The sequence below is a fragment of the Hyaena hyaena genome, unplaced genomic scaffold (assembly GCF_003009895.1).
Source record: "Hyaena hyaena isolate Hyena2069 unplaced genomic scaffold, ASM300989v1 scaffold_44, whole genome shotgun sequence".
Classification (NCBI taxonomy): domain Eukaryota; kingdom Metazoa; phylum Chordata; class Mammalia; order Carnivora; family Hyaenidae; genus Hyaena; species Hyaena hyaena.
The window spans coordinates 3,821,422-3,837,879 of NW_024080676.1; the positions used below are offsets into that span (position 1 = coordinate 3,821,422).

A 16,458-nucleotide genomic window follows, 5' to 3' on the forward strand; every position below is an offset into this window, starting at 1 on the left:
AGAACAGGATAGAGGATTTAAAAATGGTCAAACCTGGGGCACCTGGGTGGCTCAGTCGGTTGAGTGTCTGACTTAGGTCATGATCTCGTGGTTCGTGAATTGGAGCCCTGTGTCGGGCTCTATGAGCCTGCTTCAGATTTCTGTGTCTTCCTCTCTCTCTGACCTTCCTCTGCTCATGCTCTGTCTGTCTGTCTCTCTCTCAAAAATAAATAAGCATTAAAAAATATTTTTTAATGGTCAAACCTTGTTTGATCTGTATAAAGCCTCTTCAGCAGACTTTCGATCGCAGGCACCAGCATACCATGGCTTGCAGTGAATGTCAGCTTCCTGTGAAGTGGAGGGCATCGGTAAACATGAGATGGCCCTTCAAGAACAGTACCTTCTGTGCACTGAAAACAAAGTTCCACTTTGCATTACCAAGGCAGATCTATGTTTGGACCAGTAATTTGAAAATGAGTTTTCTGCTTCCTTTGATCAATCACAGGATTATATAATTAACTTTTTTTCCTCATTTGGCCTTAGTGCTTGAGCATCATCGATCAATCAGTCCTGCTAGATTCCTGAGCCATTTATTCCTTCCTCCTAAGTAAGTTACAATCTCCCTTTCTATTATGATCTTATTGTTGTTGCTTTGTGGAGTGCTTCTTAATTTCCAAAGTGTGTTTACCAAATATTATTTTATTTGATTCTTTTAACTACTTTGAAGTCAAGAAGGATACATAATATCATCCCGATTTTACATCTGAGAAAGCTTGGGGAGACTTGCTGAAGGGCACACAGAGTCCTTTCTCTGTCTTTTTAAAAACTGTGCTGCTTATGGGGCGCCTGGGTGGCTTAGTCGGTTAAGCGTCTGACTTTCACTTGGGTCATGATCTCGCGGTTCGTGGGTTCGAGCCCCGCGTCGGGCTCTGTGCTGACTGCCAGCTCAGAGCCTGGAGCCTGTTTCAGTCTGTGACTCCCTCTCTCTCTGACCCTCCCCTGCTCGCGCTGTCTCTCTCTCTCCTAAAAATAAATAAAAAAACATTAAAAAAAAAAAACTGTGCTGCTTTATGTGTTTTAATATCATATGCCTCCACAGATCTATTCTGAGAAAATTACACAGTTTAAATAAAACCTATGTGAGAGGAAGAACAATAAAAACAACATACTTCTTTGCTAGTTTTGAAGAAATGCGATTGTTATTTAGGGCATCTAAAATACAAATCAGAATACATGGAGCAAGTACTCAATCCCTGGGGGGAAAATGTAGTCTGTACCCATCAGCAAGTGATAACTCACAAGCTGACTTAAAATATGGTTTCAAGCTTCACGTCCTCAAGCTTTACCCCAAACTCCTTACAAGACGACATGCCCTTTCCTGCATTTTAATGGTAACGATAGGAGTTCATTCATACCTGTTCTGACAAATGGGGGTTAGATGAAAATTGGCCATCAACAGCTGGGCTTCCCCCTTCTGGAAATCCTGGAAAGGATTTGAAAAATCAATGGGTCTTCATTGTATCTTGAGCAGTTACTATGCCTACACTCTAACACTGTGCCAGGTGCTGTAGGGAACACACACACTGGAAAATCATTCACACACCAGAAAAATCCTTAACTGCAGTGGTTCTTAAAGCATGGTCTGAGGACCTCAGGAGTCCCCAGGATTCCTTCAGGAAAGTTTTGAGGTCTTTTCCAAATCCATATCTCTGTGAGACCCAAAGTTCTTCATACATTTCAGTCAGAAAAACATTGCAACAGATTGAATGTAGAGGCAGATATGAGAATCCAGCTGTCCTTGTTAGTCTGGACATCAAAGAGATTTTAAAAATGCAAAACAATGCCACTCTTTCCACTCAGTTGTTTTTGTTTGGAAAATATAATAGTTTTTCATAAAAGTATTTTATTTATGTTAACATGTAATGGGTTTAATATTTTTAAAGGAAAAACAAAAGTTTTAATAAAAATGGATTAATAAATATCTTTTAAATGTCTGTTTTAATTAATACGTTAAGTATCAATAGAAAAACATGTGAACCAAAGGTCTTTGGATCATTGGAGACCAAGACATGTGAGAATTGCTGCCTCAAGGCATAAACTTCTTCAAGGAGTTTATGGTCTAACTGTGGACACACATGAAATAAAGAAAATACTGCTTTCATTCATTCATTCATTTATTCATTCATCATAGTGTGCCTGCCATGGATCAAGGCATTGGGGATAGATATATATATAGCGGTCAAATAAAACAGCAAAATGCTCTTCCCTCGTGGAGCTTAAGTTTTAATGGAGTGATTGAGACAGGCAATAAAGACATAAGAAATATATATACAATATTACAAAGTCATTAGTGCAAGGAGAAAATTAAGCAGGGAAGGCGGTTGGGGGCTGGCTAATGAAGGGACCAGCGGTGTAGGAACTGGTGGACCTGTTAGCATGACTTGAGCCTTAACAAACATGGTATGGGAAGCTTTTGAAGGGTTTTGAAGAGTAGTAAGGTAATCTACCTGTCTTTCAGCAAGGTCACTCTGGCTGCAGGGCTGGAAATAGATCCAAGAAAGCAAGGGCAGAGAGAAGAGGCCAGTTTGGTGGGAGATGGTGGCTCAGAACAGATGCTGCCAGTGGATGGTTGGGGATCAATTATATTTTGAAAGAATAGTTGCAAGGTGTGTGATGAAAGCAAGTGAGGGACTCAGTGGGTTAAGCCTCCAACTTTGGCTCAGGTCATGATCTCACGGTTCATGAGTTTGAGCCACACATCAGGCTCTGTGCAGACAGCTTAGAGCCTGGAGCCTGCTTCAGATTCTGCATCTCTCTCTCTCTCTCTGCCCCTCCCCCATTCACACTCTCTGTCTCTTTCAAAAATAAATACACATTTAAAAAATTTTTTAAAAAGCAATCAAGCAAGCAAGCAGTCATGGGGAACTCTTAAGGTTTTGACTACAGCAACCAGAATTGTCCTTTATTAGAAAGGGAAGCATGCAGGAGAAACAGGCTTAGATGTTTTGTCCTGGATATTCAAAAGCGATAGCCACCTCATTGTAACAGGATGGAACAGTGATGGCTTGGTAGGCCCAGCAAGGCTGGGCGTGAAGGAAGGGTGAGTTCTAATAGTTCAGGATAGTACTTCCGGGTGGGTGGGCGCAGCAACAGAGCATGGGAGGTCAGGCTCTCCCAGGCCACACAGTATAAGGTGATCAGTGGTTTCTGCAGCTTGGGTAGTTGGGAGAATTCAAGACTGCCATTTTCTGATCCTTGGATAAATGCCAATCCATTTCAAAATGGATTCATTTTCCACATCTTAGTTCATCTGTCCTCACATGGACCCATTGTGGGAGGAGCTATTAGACCCCATTTTCCAGATGAGGCCTTGCCTGACTGCCCCATCCAAAACAGCAGACTCTACCACCTCCGTTACTCTGTGACCCCACCCCGGCCAACTTGCTTTCTTTTTCTTTATAGCACTTTAGCATTTACCTGATAGCATATGATTTATCTAGTTGATTCTGTTTTTTGTTTATCTTCCCGAGTAGAATAGAAGCTCCAGAAGGGCAGGGATTCATTTGTTTTATCCAGTGCTGTATACCCTGTGTCTAGAACAGTGCCTGGCATGTGACAGATGGGTAACAAGGATTTGCCAATTGAAAGAATGACTTCGGTTGAAAAATAATAAAAAGTGTAATAAAGCTTTACATAGTGAAAAATAAAATTTCTATAGCCAAGCCATTTGCACTTTGTGTTCAGAATTTAATTTTATATATGTATGTTTAAATTTCATTTATTTAAGATAAATCAAAAATCTGATTAAAACCTAAAAACTGATTAATAATAATGCACATAAATTTTTCATTTATAACAACTATTTTAGGTATTTAAATTTACCAACTCTTGCTTATTTTGGTATATTTTCCAAATTACCCATGTGCGGTAGGGTTTTGTTTTGTGTCTTCATTTTTTCCTACATTGAGTAGAGGGCAAATCAAAGTTTGGGCAGTTCTGTTCTACAAGCCTGCCTTCATATATTTTTAGGGTGATGTACTGTTTGCCTTGGGAAAATTATCCAGTGATTTGCCAAATCTTTCTAGGGTAGGTTTTATGGGTATATTTTATGAGCATCAAAATGTATTTTAGATTTAATTTCAATAGCTATCATTTATTGAAGACCTTGTATATACAAAGCACTATACCAGGTACTTAATCTTATTTTGAAAACAGCTGTACTATTTTTATTAAAAAGTTAAGTATAAAAGCTGATCAGTAAAATATTCAATCAATACTAAAAAAGTAGAAAAGTAAAAATTATCTCAAATTTACTTACTTTTGACAATTACTCCATGAAATAAATATTTTTTTAAGTGTTTGTTTTGAGAGAGAGAGAGAGTGCATGTGTGTGAGTGCGTGCAAGTGTGAGCGGGGGAGGAGCAGAAAGAAAGGAAGAGACAGAGAATCCCAAGCAGAGTCTGTGCTGTCTGCACACAGTCGTATGCGGGGTTTGATCTCACAAACTAGGAGACCAAGACCTGAGCCAAAATCAGTAGCTGGATGCTTAACCAGCTGAGCCACCCAGGCGACCCTGAAATAAATATCGTTGGCTCCATTTGACAGAAAAGGAAACAAGCCAGAGAGGGTACTGAGATCCTCCAGCTAGAAGCGTTGCTCAGACATGAAGATCCAGCCTTACCCACAACCTGATATTGCTTTTCATGTTTCACTGTACTTACTTGGCAGAGGTACAGGTTTGTGATGGATTTGTCTGCAAGGAAGAATTTCAGATTAATTAAAGGGCAAAGCACAAGATGAACAAGTTTGACATTTGCTTGCCCTGAAGATGCTCTGAGCAGAGGCATCACAAAGGCGTCAACACAAATGGCCAATAAAACATATCTAAGGACAGAAAAGGCACTAAAACTTTAAGGTAAATAAAACTGTCCCTTTCAGTTTTAAAAAGAAAGGGCCTTGACTTAAGTGTTAGATTTTAGTGAAAACCAATAAACCCAACTATTAGGTCTTTGTGATTCTAAGAAATTCTTTTAAAGTTTTTTCCTACTTAACACCTTTTAAAATTTAATTGCAATACAATGAATGTCAGATTTTTACCAAGCACTACAAGCCAGGGTCACTATTCAGTGTAACAATACAGGTGTTAGAGAAACATTTTTAAAGGAAAGGATTCTTACTTCTGGGCAGGAGGAAACACCGATGACTGCATATTTTCTTGTCTGTGACTAGAAGCTCGGTGGCGTTCAGCAGGTATGGGTTTTTCTGCATTAAGAAAGTTCTCATATCAGACTAGAGTGAAATGTCTGTGCCATGTCCAAACTCAGCAACATCAACCGAGAAGAACCAGATTTGGTCTGATGTCTTCCCATGAACACATCTTTCACCAGGATGTCATCTGTTTATGCACCTGTCAGTCTGGTGACATGTTTGCACTGTTCAACCAGGCATGCTACCCAGCAGGCACAGCTTACCGCTCTGTGGGAGTATATATGGGGACTGAGCCATGGAGCCTGGACCTTTAAATGTGTGAGTACAGGTGGAAGCCAGAGATAAACAAGTTTGACCCACACCTGTATCCTTCACACACCCTTAGTGTATCTTCGTTAATCATAAGAGGTGGTATAAGTAATTTTTTACTGATAAGAGGTAATATATCAGAGTTTGCAAATAATCTACACTTTTTGAAAAATTAACTGAACAAATTCAAGGTTCATCCCTATAATAATGTTAATCTCATTTGCATTTCATTGTGTTTCCTGAGCGGGAGAAGAATATGAGTGGTACACAGGGAAATGGGCAAACCTGAAATGTAAGAAATTTATGCTGAATTTATGTTGAAATTTACTGCTGAACCATCAATAAATGTGATTATAAATTATTCTAATGCTTCATTCTCCCTCAATTTTGGTCTAGGGTGTGTTAGAATCTGAGTATGTCAATGAGTGTATGTCCTACATGGAAGAAAGGTGAACTATTGGTCTTCTATTACAGGAACCCAAAGGAATAAAAGTAGTATGAACTCAGAGATTCAGATAAATGATAAAATAGACTTCAAGGGTTTCATGTAATGAAGCAAAATTCAGAAGCCTTGAACCCCTGAAGAATGTTTTAAGTCTGTGACAAGCTACTTTGAGCTGCCATGTGAGGTGTTTTGTTCATGACTTTGCAACTTGGTAATTTCAGGAGAAACAATGAACACACTTGGTTCCCACAGCCTGATAAACTTTGACCGTCCTGCGTTGTCTCTGCAGTCCTGGTGGTTTCCTCCCTAGGCAAGAAGAGGCTGTTCACCTGCACTGGGTTTGGAAGATCATTGCCTCTGTTCTTGAGATAAGTCACAAAAGAGACAGCATGCCAAGCTTTTGTACTAGGAGCCCTTTGGGAATGAGGACACCAGAGCTACGTGGCGCATGCCAAGAGCCCCTTCTCGGCTGGTTTTCAAAGGCTCCTGAAGTCAATGGAATTTGCACAGGGTTGAGTTTACTTCCTGCAGAGGCTCACCCTAGGGCTCCACTATAATTTCAGCTCCCTGCTCAAAAGGCACAGAAGACTGTAAGGTATGGAAGGACAAGGAGGCAAAAGCATGGCGGATGAAAAAGGAAAGGCAGATGAAAGCAAGACAGCAGAAAGGGAGTGATATCTTAGAAATAGCCTGGAGGAAAAAAGATGTGGGAAACAGCTGTAACACACACACACACACACACACACACACACACACACACACAACCAGTGGAGCAGTTGAAGCAGACAGGCAGGTTGTAGGACAATTCAGAAAATGTCCACCATCCATTGTCAAAGAAGCCAGAGCATGTTATATGGATGTGCCCACTTTAACTCAGGAAATGGTGAGAATACTCAGCCTTAAGATCGGGTAGCTTCAGTTGTGGAATTAGATGGGGTTCGGGCTTTAACTCTATGTAGTGTTCTAAGTGTAGAGATTATGAATAATTCTTACTTCTTTCTTTTTATTTACTTCCTCCACTATTTTTCAAATACAAATAGTTTTTTAAATGGAAAATTCCGATTAAAAGTACTTGTGAGGTTTTTAGGACAGGATAAGATGAAGAAAAGCATTTGAAGATGTACTAAAACAGATATTTGAATTCAGAAAAACTTGCTTTGGACACTTAGCAAAAGAACTTGTTCAAATAAGCAGATTTTTATAGATTTCATTACCTTAACTAAGCTATTATTTCTAAGATACATGAATGCCTCCAAGTAAGTCTTCATCGCCGTGTAAAGCTGCAGCACTGTGCCTGGTAAGTCAGTGCCTCTAACCAGGCAGGGGGCCTGGAGCCTATGGCCTCCTCCCAAAGACACTGGCTCAAAAGCTCACTCAGGTCCATACTACTCGTTGCAAAGCCAAGGCCACTTCATTCAGAAAACCAAGCTTCATATTTACAATTGCCTTATAAGTAGTTAAAGCAATTTAGAAATACACTTATATACAGATCCTTAATTAAAATAACTTTAAGAGGACATACTCAACCTTCAGAATAATACAAGTTTACCTTCACAAACAGTTGAAGCGTTCTGTTGAGGGGCAAGTGGAGTCTATTAAAAAAAACAGGCAAGGATATTCACTACAGTAGAATGTGGACATAAATGTCAAAGCAATATTATTAAAATAAATTATTTGGGGAGGACATTTCTTTGATGCATGGCTATTCTTTCAATCACAAGAACAACAATAAAAAACACACAGTTCCCAGCCCAACATCTATTAAGCAGCAATGGACCTCAAGTGTATCATGGAAGGGACAGTGTCATCCCAATGTAGGGACTTCTGTGCTCTGTCAACAAGGCTCACGGATGCCTTGCATGACCCGCAGTAGCTGCTGGCCAGCAGCTCTTGCGCCGAGGGAATATGGCATCTGGCTTTGGTCTTAGGGCCCCCCCTTAGTGTATGCTAAGCTGATTGTAAATGTCAGGCTACAGAGTAGGCACTAGGTCAAGGGGGGGCTTCCTCAGACAGTGGGCCAGCCCAGGTTCCCTGTAAACTGGCCAGAATCTGAGTTTTTTCAGGCCTGTGTGTGCCCGATACACCATTAGCTCCCAGGCCAGCAGATGGGAAGTAGATACAGGGACTCCCCACAGAGAAGGCAGCTGTCAGGGGAGGCAGGGAGCCTGGCTTCCACCTTGGATCCGCAGCTCACACTCAGTGAAGCCCCCGGGGCTGAGTGAGGATGAACTCCCCTCGTGTAGCATCTTCTGCGGCTGACCGAGGATGCTAACTTTCTCTTGGAGCGCCTGGGCGGCAACTTCAGTTGCTAAAATTGCTGCGTTCACCTTAGCTGGAAGCATTGTCAACTTTAAATAAGGGAATAAGAATAAGCATTGCAGGAAACATGAAACACATTTAAATGCAAAATTAACTTACTGTCTTCAGTGGTGTAGCTGGTTTTTTCCTGGAGGATAAAATGAGATTGGGCCTTGTTAAAACATAACAAAGATAAAGTGGAGCTGACTGCTTATCATTTCACTCTCAAATTTAAATTAGAATAATAAATATGATATGAGTGTGTTGGAAGACTGTCCTTGAAGGGCAGAAGCGGGGATGGAATGAGGATTTAGTCCTGATCCTCCCGGCTTCAGATAGAGTCCACTGACAGATGGTTAAGAGTTAACTGCGGATAAACCGGAGCGCCAGTTGCCAGGGAATCAGGATAACAGAGTTCTTGTTCCAGTTCTGCTGCTGATTACTCTGTGACCTCGGGCCTCTCTCTCCTGCCTGTGAGGCTGGTTGGAGCTTTAGTTTCCTTGTCCGTAAAATGAGGACTAGAATCAGTATTTTCAAAGTGTGGACACAGAGACCTCCCATCTTCCAAGGGTAACCTTGGGCTATAGCCTGCAGGCATGAGCAGAGATAGGAGGATGGCCCAGCAGGTGCAGCTGCAGACAGCACCCCTCCACCCCCCACCACTGCTGTCCTGCCTCAGGGGACTATTCTCTGGTAGACACCTGCCTAGGATTTCATCCCGAACAGAGAAATCCAAGACCAACACAAGTGTGAAAAACACTGATGTGTGGTGCCCGAGCTCAGTTCTGGTAGAGATTATAATCGAATATTGTAAGGGTGTATGCTTCTTTTCTGTGTTTAAAGACTCTCTCTCACCTCCTCTTTCTCTCTCTCCATCTCTCTCTCTCCTTCTCTGTCTCTCTTTCACTTTGTTTTTGGCTGAGAACTGGAAGATGGGAAGAACACTAACAATTCCCAAGTGCCTGTCACTGAGTTAAGCTTTTCATGTTACTTAAACCTTTCGGTGACCTTTTAAAATGGATGTTATTAGGGGCGCCTGGGTGGCTTAGTTGGTTAAGCGTCCGACTTTCGCTTAGGTCATGATCTCATGGTTCGTGGGTTCGGGCCCTGCGTCGGGCTCTGTGCTGACTGCCAGCTCAGAGCCTGGAGCCTGTTTCAGTCTGTGACTCCCTCTCTCTCTGACCCTCCCCTGCTCACGCTGTCTCTCTCTCTCTCCTAGAAATAAATAAAACATTAAAAAAAATATAATGGATATTATTGTTGCATTTTAGAGATTAGGAAGCCGAGGTTCAGAGAGATTAAGTAACTTGCCCAAAGTGATAAAACTCAGGCAAGGAGAAATTTTGGTCAATAAACCTTTGAACCAAGAATTTCTTTGCTTTATAGAGACAGAATCAAGATTATAATCATGCAGGCTAGCTTTGCACATATTTAAGTGGACTTTCAAAATAACCTATTGAATCAATATAAAATTATGGGGTCATTGCTTGTGATATTAATATGTTACAGCACCTAACAGTTTACAAAGCTCCTTTTTTTAAAAAAAAATTTTAATGTTTTACTTATTTCTAGGAGAGAGAGAGAGAGAGAGAGAGAGACAGCGTGAGCAGGGGAGGGTCAGAGAGAGAGGGAGTCACAGACTGAAACAGGCTCCAGGCTCTGAGCTGGCAGTCAGCACAGAGCCCGACGCGGGGCTTGAACCCACGAACCACGAGATCATGACCTAAGAGAAAGTCGGATGCTTAACCGACTATGCCACCCAGGCGCCCCTACAAAGCTCTTTTACATTCAGTAAGAAAGTATGACTCTCTTATCTCACCTTTGAAAGGAACCTCGGCAGTGTGGCCTTTGATTGAACAATCCAGTGTGCTGTTGGGTGTACATAGGTTTGTCTACATATTGTGAACTACTTGGAAGAGAGGCGGAGGAGTAGAAAGTAAAGATGAAAACTGCCAGTGGGCCTCAAAATTATTCAGGTGCAGGAGCTTCTGTCTTTTGGAATACAAGTCAATGAGCTCAAGATTTAACTAAGAATTTAGGGGAGGAAAGACTGCTAGTTCTCTATTTCAGCAGGAAATAGTCTGACTTGAAGCACGCCCCGGGAGTGGAGGAGAACAGGGCAGTGGGGCTTCATTTCCACACCCTTTAGGAACACACCTACTGGAGTGTGAGGTGCACCTGTATATGAGCCTGGGCTGGTGCGCTCTTCAGGATGCAAACAGCAGGAAAAGCACCCGCGTCCCCCCAGATTCTCAGGCAGGACCCCTTCGTGGATTCCAGGAGGCCCTGCCCACAGCAGTGGGCTCACATCTCACAGAGCTGGCTCTCCCCAGCACGTACTCACCCGGCCCGGGGCATTGGGCACGGCGCAGCAGGAGAAGGTGACTTAGTGTCCCAGGCCCCACTGTTACGACCTGCACAAACATATACATAGGTTAGTCTCCGAGTCCTGAACCTGGGGCTGATGGTCACAGTGAAGCTGGCCTTTCCAGCAGGCTCAGAAATAGAGGTAAATGTTTGGTTTCTTTCAGTTAAGCATGTATAGGTGGTTACATAGAAGCTACTGGGGGAGACAATAGGCAAAGGTGATGAAATATTTAAATAATGGCAGTTTATAAGCTCAGAACCAGAGTGAGAATTAGGGACTCCATCTTAATATTTCTAAATGACTTCTCTTTTCCTCTATGGGACAAGTACAGAGCGCTCTGATTCTGTGGGTGCAACAAAAGCCCCACAGTGTTCCTACAGGAAGGAGCCAAGAGCGCATCTACATACACTGCACAGACACGCACACCAGCAATGCTTAGGGACAGAGAGATGCAGACCCGCCACTCCTCCTACCTGCCCATATGCACTGTTCATTTGCAACCACACTGACATATACTATATACACCTAACCTCACATTCAGAGGCTGTTCATTCATCTCTGAACTCTCAGGCCTTTGCCCATTGCATAGACAGACAGATTGAGACAAGTAACGAGCTACTGCCCGAATTTCATCTTCCAAAGTCACAGAAGGGACCCTGAGGGCCCTGTCTGCTACACCACATTGCCCTCTTGCTACCTAAGATGAAGGGCAGACGGTCATGAGGGAGGAACTGAGATAGCCAGAGCTGTCTTGGAGGACAGAGCAGGCCTGGAGGGAGAGAGCTGGATACCAAGCCAGTTGCCTCAGTGTCTCCTGGCTGCCTTCCCTCAGGCCAATGCTCACCTGCTTGGGCGTTATGGCTCAGGGAGACAAAAGCTCTTTATTGGATTAAAGTGAACTAAGTATTTTATTAAGAAAAGACTACATTTCTAAGCCCACAATTACTATTGGACCCACAGGGGATACTCTGGAGATATAGGCTGGACCTACCCTCAGTCTATATTATTTTAGTTTGCGAGATAAAGCACACATAAGTGAGCGCTGAGGCAATAATGGATTCCTGAGAATTACTGAGAACTTGGTATGTGAAGAGCACTGTGTTAGGGTGTATGGAAGAGGTGAAGGCACAGAGATAGGCCTCTGCTGACTCGGAATTTATAACACGAGGATGTGCACACGCCATGCCGCTTCATCTCACAGGACAACCTATGTCAAACACAAAAAAGAAAAAGGCCTCAAAGATATTAAAAATAGAGATCACAAAGCTCATTCTCATGTACTCCACGAGAGAGAGAGAGGCCTTCAGGCTTTCGCTCAGAGCCCATCCACTCCTCTTCTACACACAGTTCTTACACAGTCTACTTTCCACGCATGCCCACAAATGAGAAGAACAGCCAAGAGTGTGTGGCATTGACTCCATGGAACAGCCAAGGGAAAGTCCCCCCCCCCGCCCCCCTTACAGGACTCTCACTTAGATGCTAACCTGACCTTGATGTGACTTTTAAAATCATTTGCAAAAGAGACTACATTCAGAATTTTTAACATTTCATGTGACAATAAACTGAAATGTCATCTGAATATGAAGTATGAGTCCAACTGTGTTTCATTGGCTGGTTTGCCCTTGGCTACTCATAGATTTTGATGGAGGATTTCAGGGAAGGAGAGGAAAACACACTTGTCTGAAAAATAAGGAAATAGAAAGAAAGTCTGAGTCAGAATTTCCTCCTGGGGGTGTTCTCTCTTTTTCAATGCCAAGGGTTCATCTGGCCTGGGGTACATGGTTGTCATATTTTTACAGCCTGGCTTCTCTACTAAGCTTCCCTTCCCTTCATATCTTCAAGCAGTCTGCCAACATGTTCCTTCCCCCATCCTTGCACATAAATAACTTCTGCTATCAGAGAGGGAGGGGCAGGCTGCCTTCCCCTGTAGTGCTACCATCAGTGCCGGTGGGAAACCCACACTCTCACACCCGGAGGACAGGGTTCTAGTTATTTTTTTGCCACCCAGTGGGCTGGGTGACCTCTTAGAAGTTACTGTGTTTCAGGGGCGCCTGGGTGGCTTAGTCGGTTAAGCGTCCAACTTTCGCTTGGGTCATGATCTCACAGTTCGTGGGTTCGAGCCCCGCGTCGGGCTCTGTGCTGACTGCCAGCTCAGAGCCTGGAGCCTGTTTCAGTCTGTGACTCTCTCTCTCTCTGACCCTCCCCTGCTCATGCTGTCTCTCTCTCTCTCTCTCTCTCTCTCCTAGAAATAAATAAAAACATTTAAAAAAAAAAAAAAAAAAGAAGTTACTGTGTTTCAGTCTCCCCCACTGTGAACTGGGGACACAATCACTACCGTACCTACCTCACAGTTATTGTGGTAAGACCAGAGGGAAACCTTGAAAATGTAAAGAAATGGCAAATATAAACTAATATTGCTGGAAAGGGACTGAAAGTATTTGAGGTTAAAAACATGTTAAGTGAAAAGAGCCAGATGGAGAAGGCTTCCTACTGTATGACTCCAGCTATATGAGATGTCTAGAAAAGGCCAATCTATAGCAACAGGAAGCAGATCAGTGGTTGCCTAGAGCTGGGGGTGGGAAGAACATTCACCAAAAATGGGCATAAAGGATCTTTTGGAGTTGGTGTGTGCATGGAAACTTTCTACAACTGGATTGTAGTGATGGTTTAAAAAACTCTGTAAATGTAATGATTTATAAAATATACTGCAGTACACTGTTGTTGGGAATGCAAACCGGTTCAGCCACTCTGGAAAACAGTGTGGAGGTTCCTCAAACAATTAAAAATAGGACTACCCTATGACCCAGCAGTTGTACTACTAGGAATTCATCCAAAGGATAAAGGAGTGCTGATCATAGGGGCACATGTACCCCAATGTTTATAGTAGTGCTATCAACAATAGCCAAATTATGAGAACAGCCCAAATGTCCACTGACTGATGAATGGATAAAGAAGATGTGGTTTATATATACAATGGAATACTACTTGGCAATGAGAAAGAATGGAATCCTGCCATTTGCAGCAATGTGTATGAAACTGGAGGGTATTATGCTAAGTGAAATAAGTCAGTCAGAGAAAGACAGACATCATATGTTTTCACTCATATGTGGAACTTGAGAAACTTAACAGAAGTTAAGGGGAAGGGAAGGGAAAAAATAGTTTCAAACAGAGGGGGAGGCAAACCATAAGAGACTCTTAAATACAGAGAACAAACTGAGGATTGATGAAGGGGCAAGGGAGAGGGGAAAATGGGTGATGGGCACTGAGGAGGGCACTTGTTGGGATGAGCACTGGGTGTTGTATGGAAGCGATGAATCATGGGAATCTACCCCTAAGACCAAGAGCACACTGTATACACTGTATGTTAGCCAATTTGACAATAAATTATATTTAAAAAAATAAATAAAGTGGCTGAAAATAGAAAAAAATATTGGGGTATACATGTAAAAGAAGTGAGGTTTATAATATGTAAATTATAACTCGTAAAGGGGATCTCTGTAAACACGATTACTGCCATTTTTGTTTTAGCACCTTGTTATCAATCACCACAGTGTCTACTTTCAATGTATCATCTCTAAGCATTACATTACATCACATAGAGAAAACAGAGGCTCTAAGAGGTTAAGTAGCAGCGTGGGGCTTGAAAAGCAAGGCTATCTGAGTTTAAAACCAGGTGGGCATTTTTTTCTCTCTAGCCAATGCCTCCGAGTGTTATTGTGGGCTGTGATTTGGCAGGTCAGATTTACTTGCTGTTTTTCCCTTACTTGGGGAAAGATTGGTGAAACAGAGGGGTGCTTTTGTGGATGCCCATGGGAAGATGGAGAATGACTCTCCTATTTCATAGGCCGGTGACCTTCTCTGCTGCTCTGGGCCTGGAATCAGACCTAGGGGCCTGCTGGGGTAGGCCAACCTGGTCCCCTCTTTGTGACCAGGATCCTTGCTTTCTGGTGAAGCCAAATTCTTGGCTGGAATACTCCAGAGGAGAAATTGGAAATGCGATAAAGGGAGATGTGTCCAAAAGCATAATAATAAGAGAAAAAAATCAGCTTTGTTTTAATTATATTGAGCAAAAAGTGATGTTAATGTTTGCACAGCTGGTGCTTATCAAAGTTTCTTGACTAGGAAAATGACTTCCTCTCAGTTTTTCCTTCTAGCACATATATTTTATGTATCATCCTCTCTTCGATTCTACATACAATGTTGGTAAGTTTCCTTATTCTTAACAATCCCAATATTGGCATGGTAAGCCCTTGGAATTTCACTGTCTTCTAGCTCTTCTGGAAACCCTGGAATTACTAGCGGGGCTTGCACACCAGCTGGAGCACCACTTACTCTCAGGCGCTGCATGAGCTCTTACTGAATAAAGAAATTTAAGTTAACAATTTCAGAACAGTTTGGCTTACAGGCAAAATTCAACTTGCATATTTGCAGGGGATTGTAAATTCCCAAACTCTTCTCCTGTTTTAGGAAATTAGCAGGTAGATTTCTTTTTTTTTTTTTTTAATTTTAATGTTTATTTACTTTTTTTTTTTAAATTTTTTTTTTTTTATGTTTTATTTATTTCTAGGAGAGAGAGAGAGAGACAGCATGAGCAGGGGAGGGTCAGAGAGAGAGGGAGTCACAGACTGAAACAGGCTCCAGGCTCTGAGCTGGCAGTCAGCACAGAGCCCGACGCGGGGCTCGAACCCACGAACCGCGAGATCATGACCTAAGCGAAAGTCGGACGCTTAACCGACTAAGCCACCCAGGCGCCCCTGTTTATTTACTTTTGAGAGAAAGAGACAGAGGCATGAGCGTAGGAGGGGCAGAGAGGGGGACACAATCCGAAGCGGGCTCCAAACTGTCAGCACAGAGCTCAATGTGGGGCTCAAACTCACAGACCATGAGGACAGATCTCTTTTTAAATGCTCCTTACTTAGAGGAAGTTCAGAAGTGCACCCCCTGTCTACCCTCTCCTGACAAAAGCTGCAAATCATCCAGGGGGTGCCGGGCTTTCTTGTAAATCACATTTAGAAATAAATCACTAAAAAAAATGTGAGTCTTTCAGTTTGTTTAGACCAGTGGTTCTTAATTGGGAATACTTTGTCCCCTCCGCCTTCCTGCCCCTGGGACATTTGGCGATGTCTGCAGACACCTTTGCTTTTCACTATTGGGGAAAGGGGACTACGGGCACCTATTTTGGGCAGAGGCAGCCAAGGATGCCACTAAACATCTCACATGCGCAGGGCAGCTAGGAAAACAAAGAATGATCTAGCCCCAAATGCCAACTGTGTGGAGGTCGAGACACCCTGATTTAGGGTAAAACTTTATGCAGAAAGAAAGAAACAACTGTTCCCTGTGTACAAGGCACTCTGCCGGACTGGTCATGAGTCAAGGCACGCTAAACAAAGTATTCCAAATAATGGTAATAATAGTAACAAAGAGCTATCACTTTATGGGGGGGATTCATCTACGTTTACACAACTTAATCTTCGCACCCCCCTAGGCATAGGTGCCATCTTCTCCTCCATGTTTTCAGATGAGGAAACTAAGAAACATACAGATTGCTTCACTTGTTTAAAGTCTGGCACCTAGCACAAGTCAGCGTCAAGATCCGAGCCCTCTGGCTTTGGAGTCTGTGCTGTCCTGAAACTGTGCTTCTCTGTATGGACCATGGAGCAGAGGGAGAGATTGCCCCTGCACTGATTCACTGTGTAATCCTCACCAAGTACCTTTTAAGCCATCAAAGAGCCAAAAGCAACATCCATTGACTACAGGCAACTACCCTGGTGCGGACAGAAACACCAGGTGCCTTAGCACTTTCATGATGCCTACCTCGGCATTATCTGTAGTCTGACACAGGCAAGTAGCC

At 42.8% G+C, this 16,458-nt stretch overlaps 2 protein-coding genes across 4 annotated transcripts in view; one reads left to right on the plus strand and one right to left on the minus strand.

Moving 5' to 3' along the window:
• Positions 1-560, plus strand: part of ZNF518A (zinc finger protein 518A) — a 58,505-nt gene extending 57,945 nt beyond the window's left edge. The window contains exon 7 of the transcript XR_005528076.1: positions 523-560. The gene's annotated coding sequence lies outside the window, so the exon portion shown is untranslated. The remainder of the gene's footprint in view (positions 1-522) is intronic.
• The window catches only part of BLNK (B cell linker), a 101,940-nt gene that overhangs the window by 8,169 nt on the left and 77,313 nt on the right, over positions 1-16,458 (minus strand). For all 3 annotated transcript variants that reach the window (XM_039230171.1, XM_039230172.1, XM_039230169.1), the window contains 7 exons: positions 10,584-10,653; positions 8,360-8,387; positions 7,491-7,533; positions 5,157-5,241; positions 4,701-4,732; positions 1,395-1,462; positions 244-327 (listed from right to left, as the gene is read on the minus strand). In XM_039230171.1, coding sequence (XP_039086102.1) covers positions 244-327; positions 1,395-1,462; positions 4,701-4,732; positions 5,157-5,241; positions 7,491-7,533; positions 8,360-8,387; positions 10,584-10,653 — 410 coding nt within the window. The remainder of the gene's footprint in view (positions 1-243; positions 328-1,394; positions 1,463-4,700; positions 4,733-5,156; positions 5,242-7,490; positions 7,534-8,359; positions 8,388-10,583; positions 10,654-16,458) is intronic.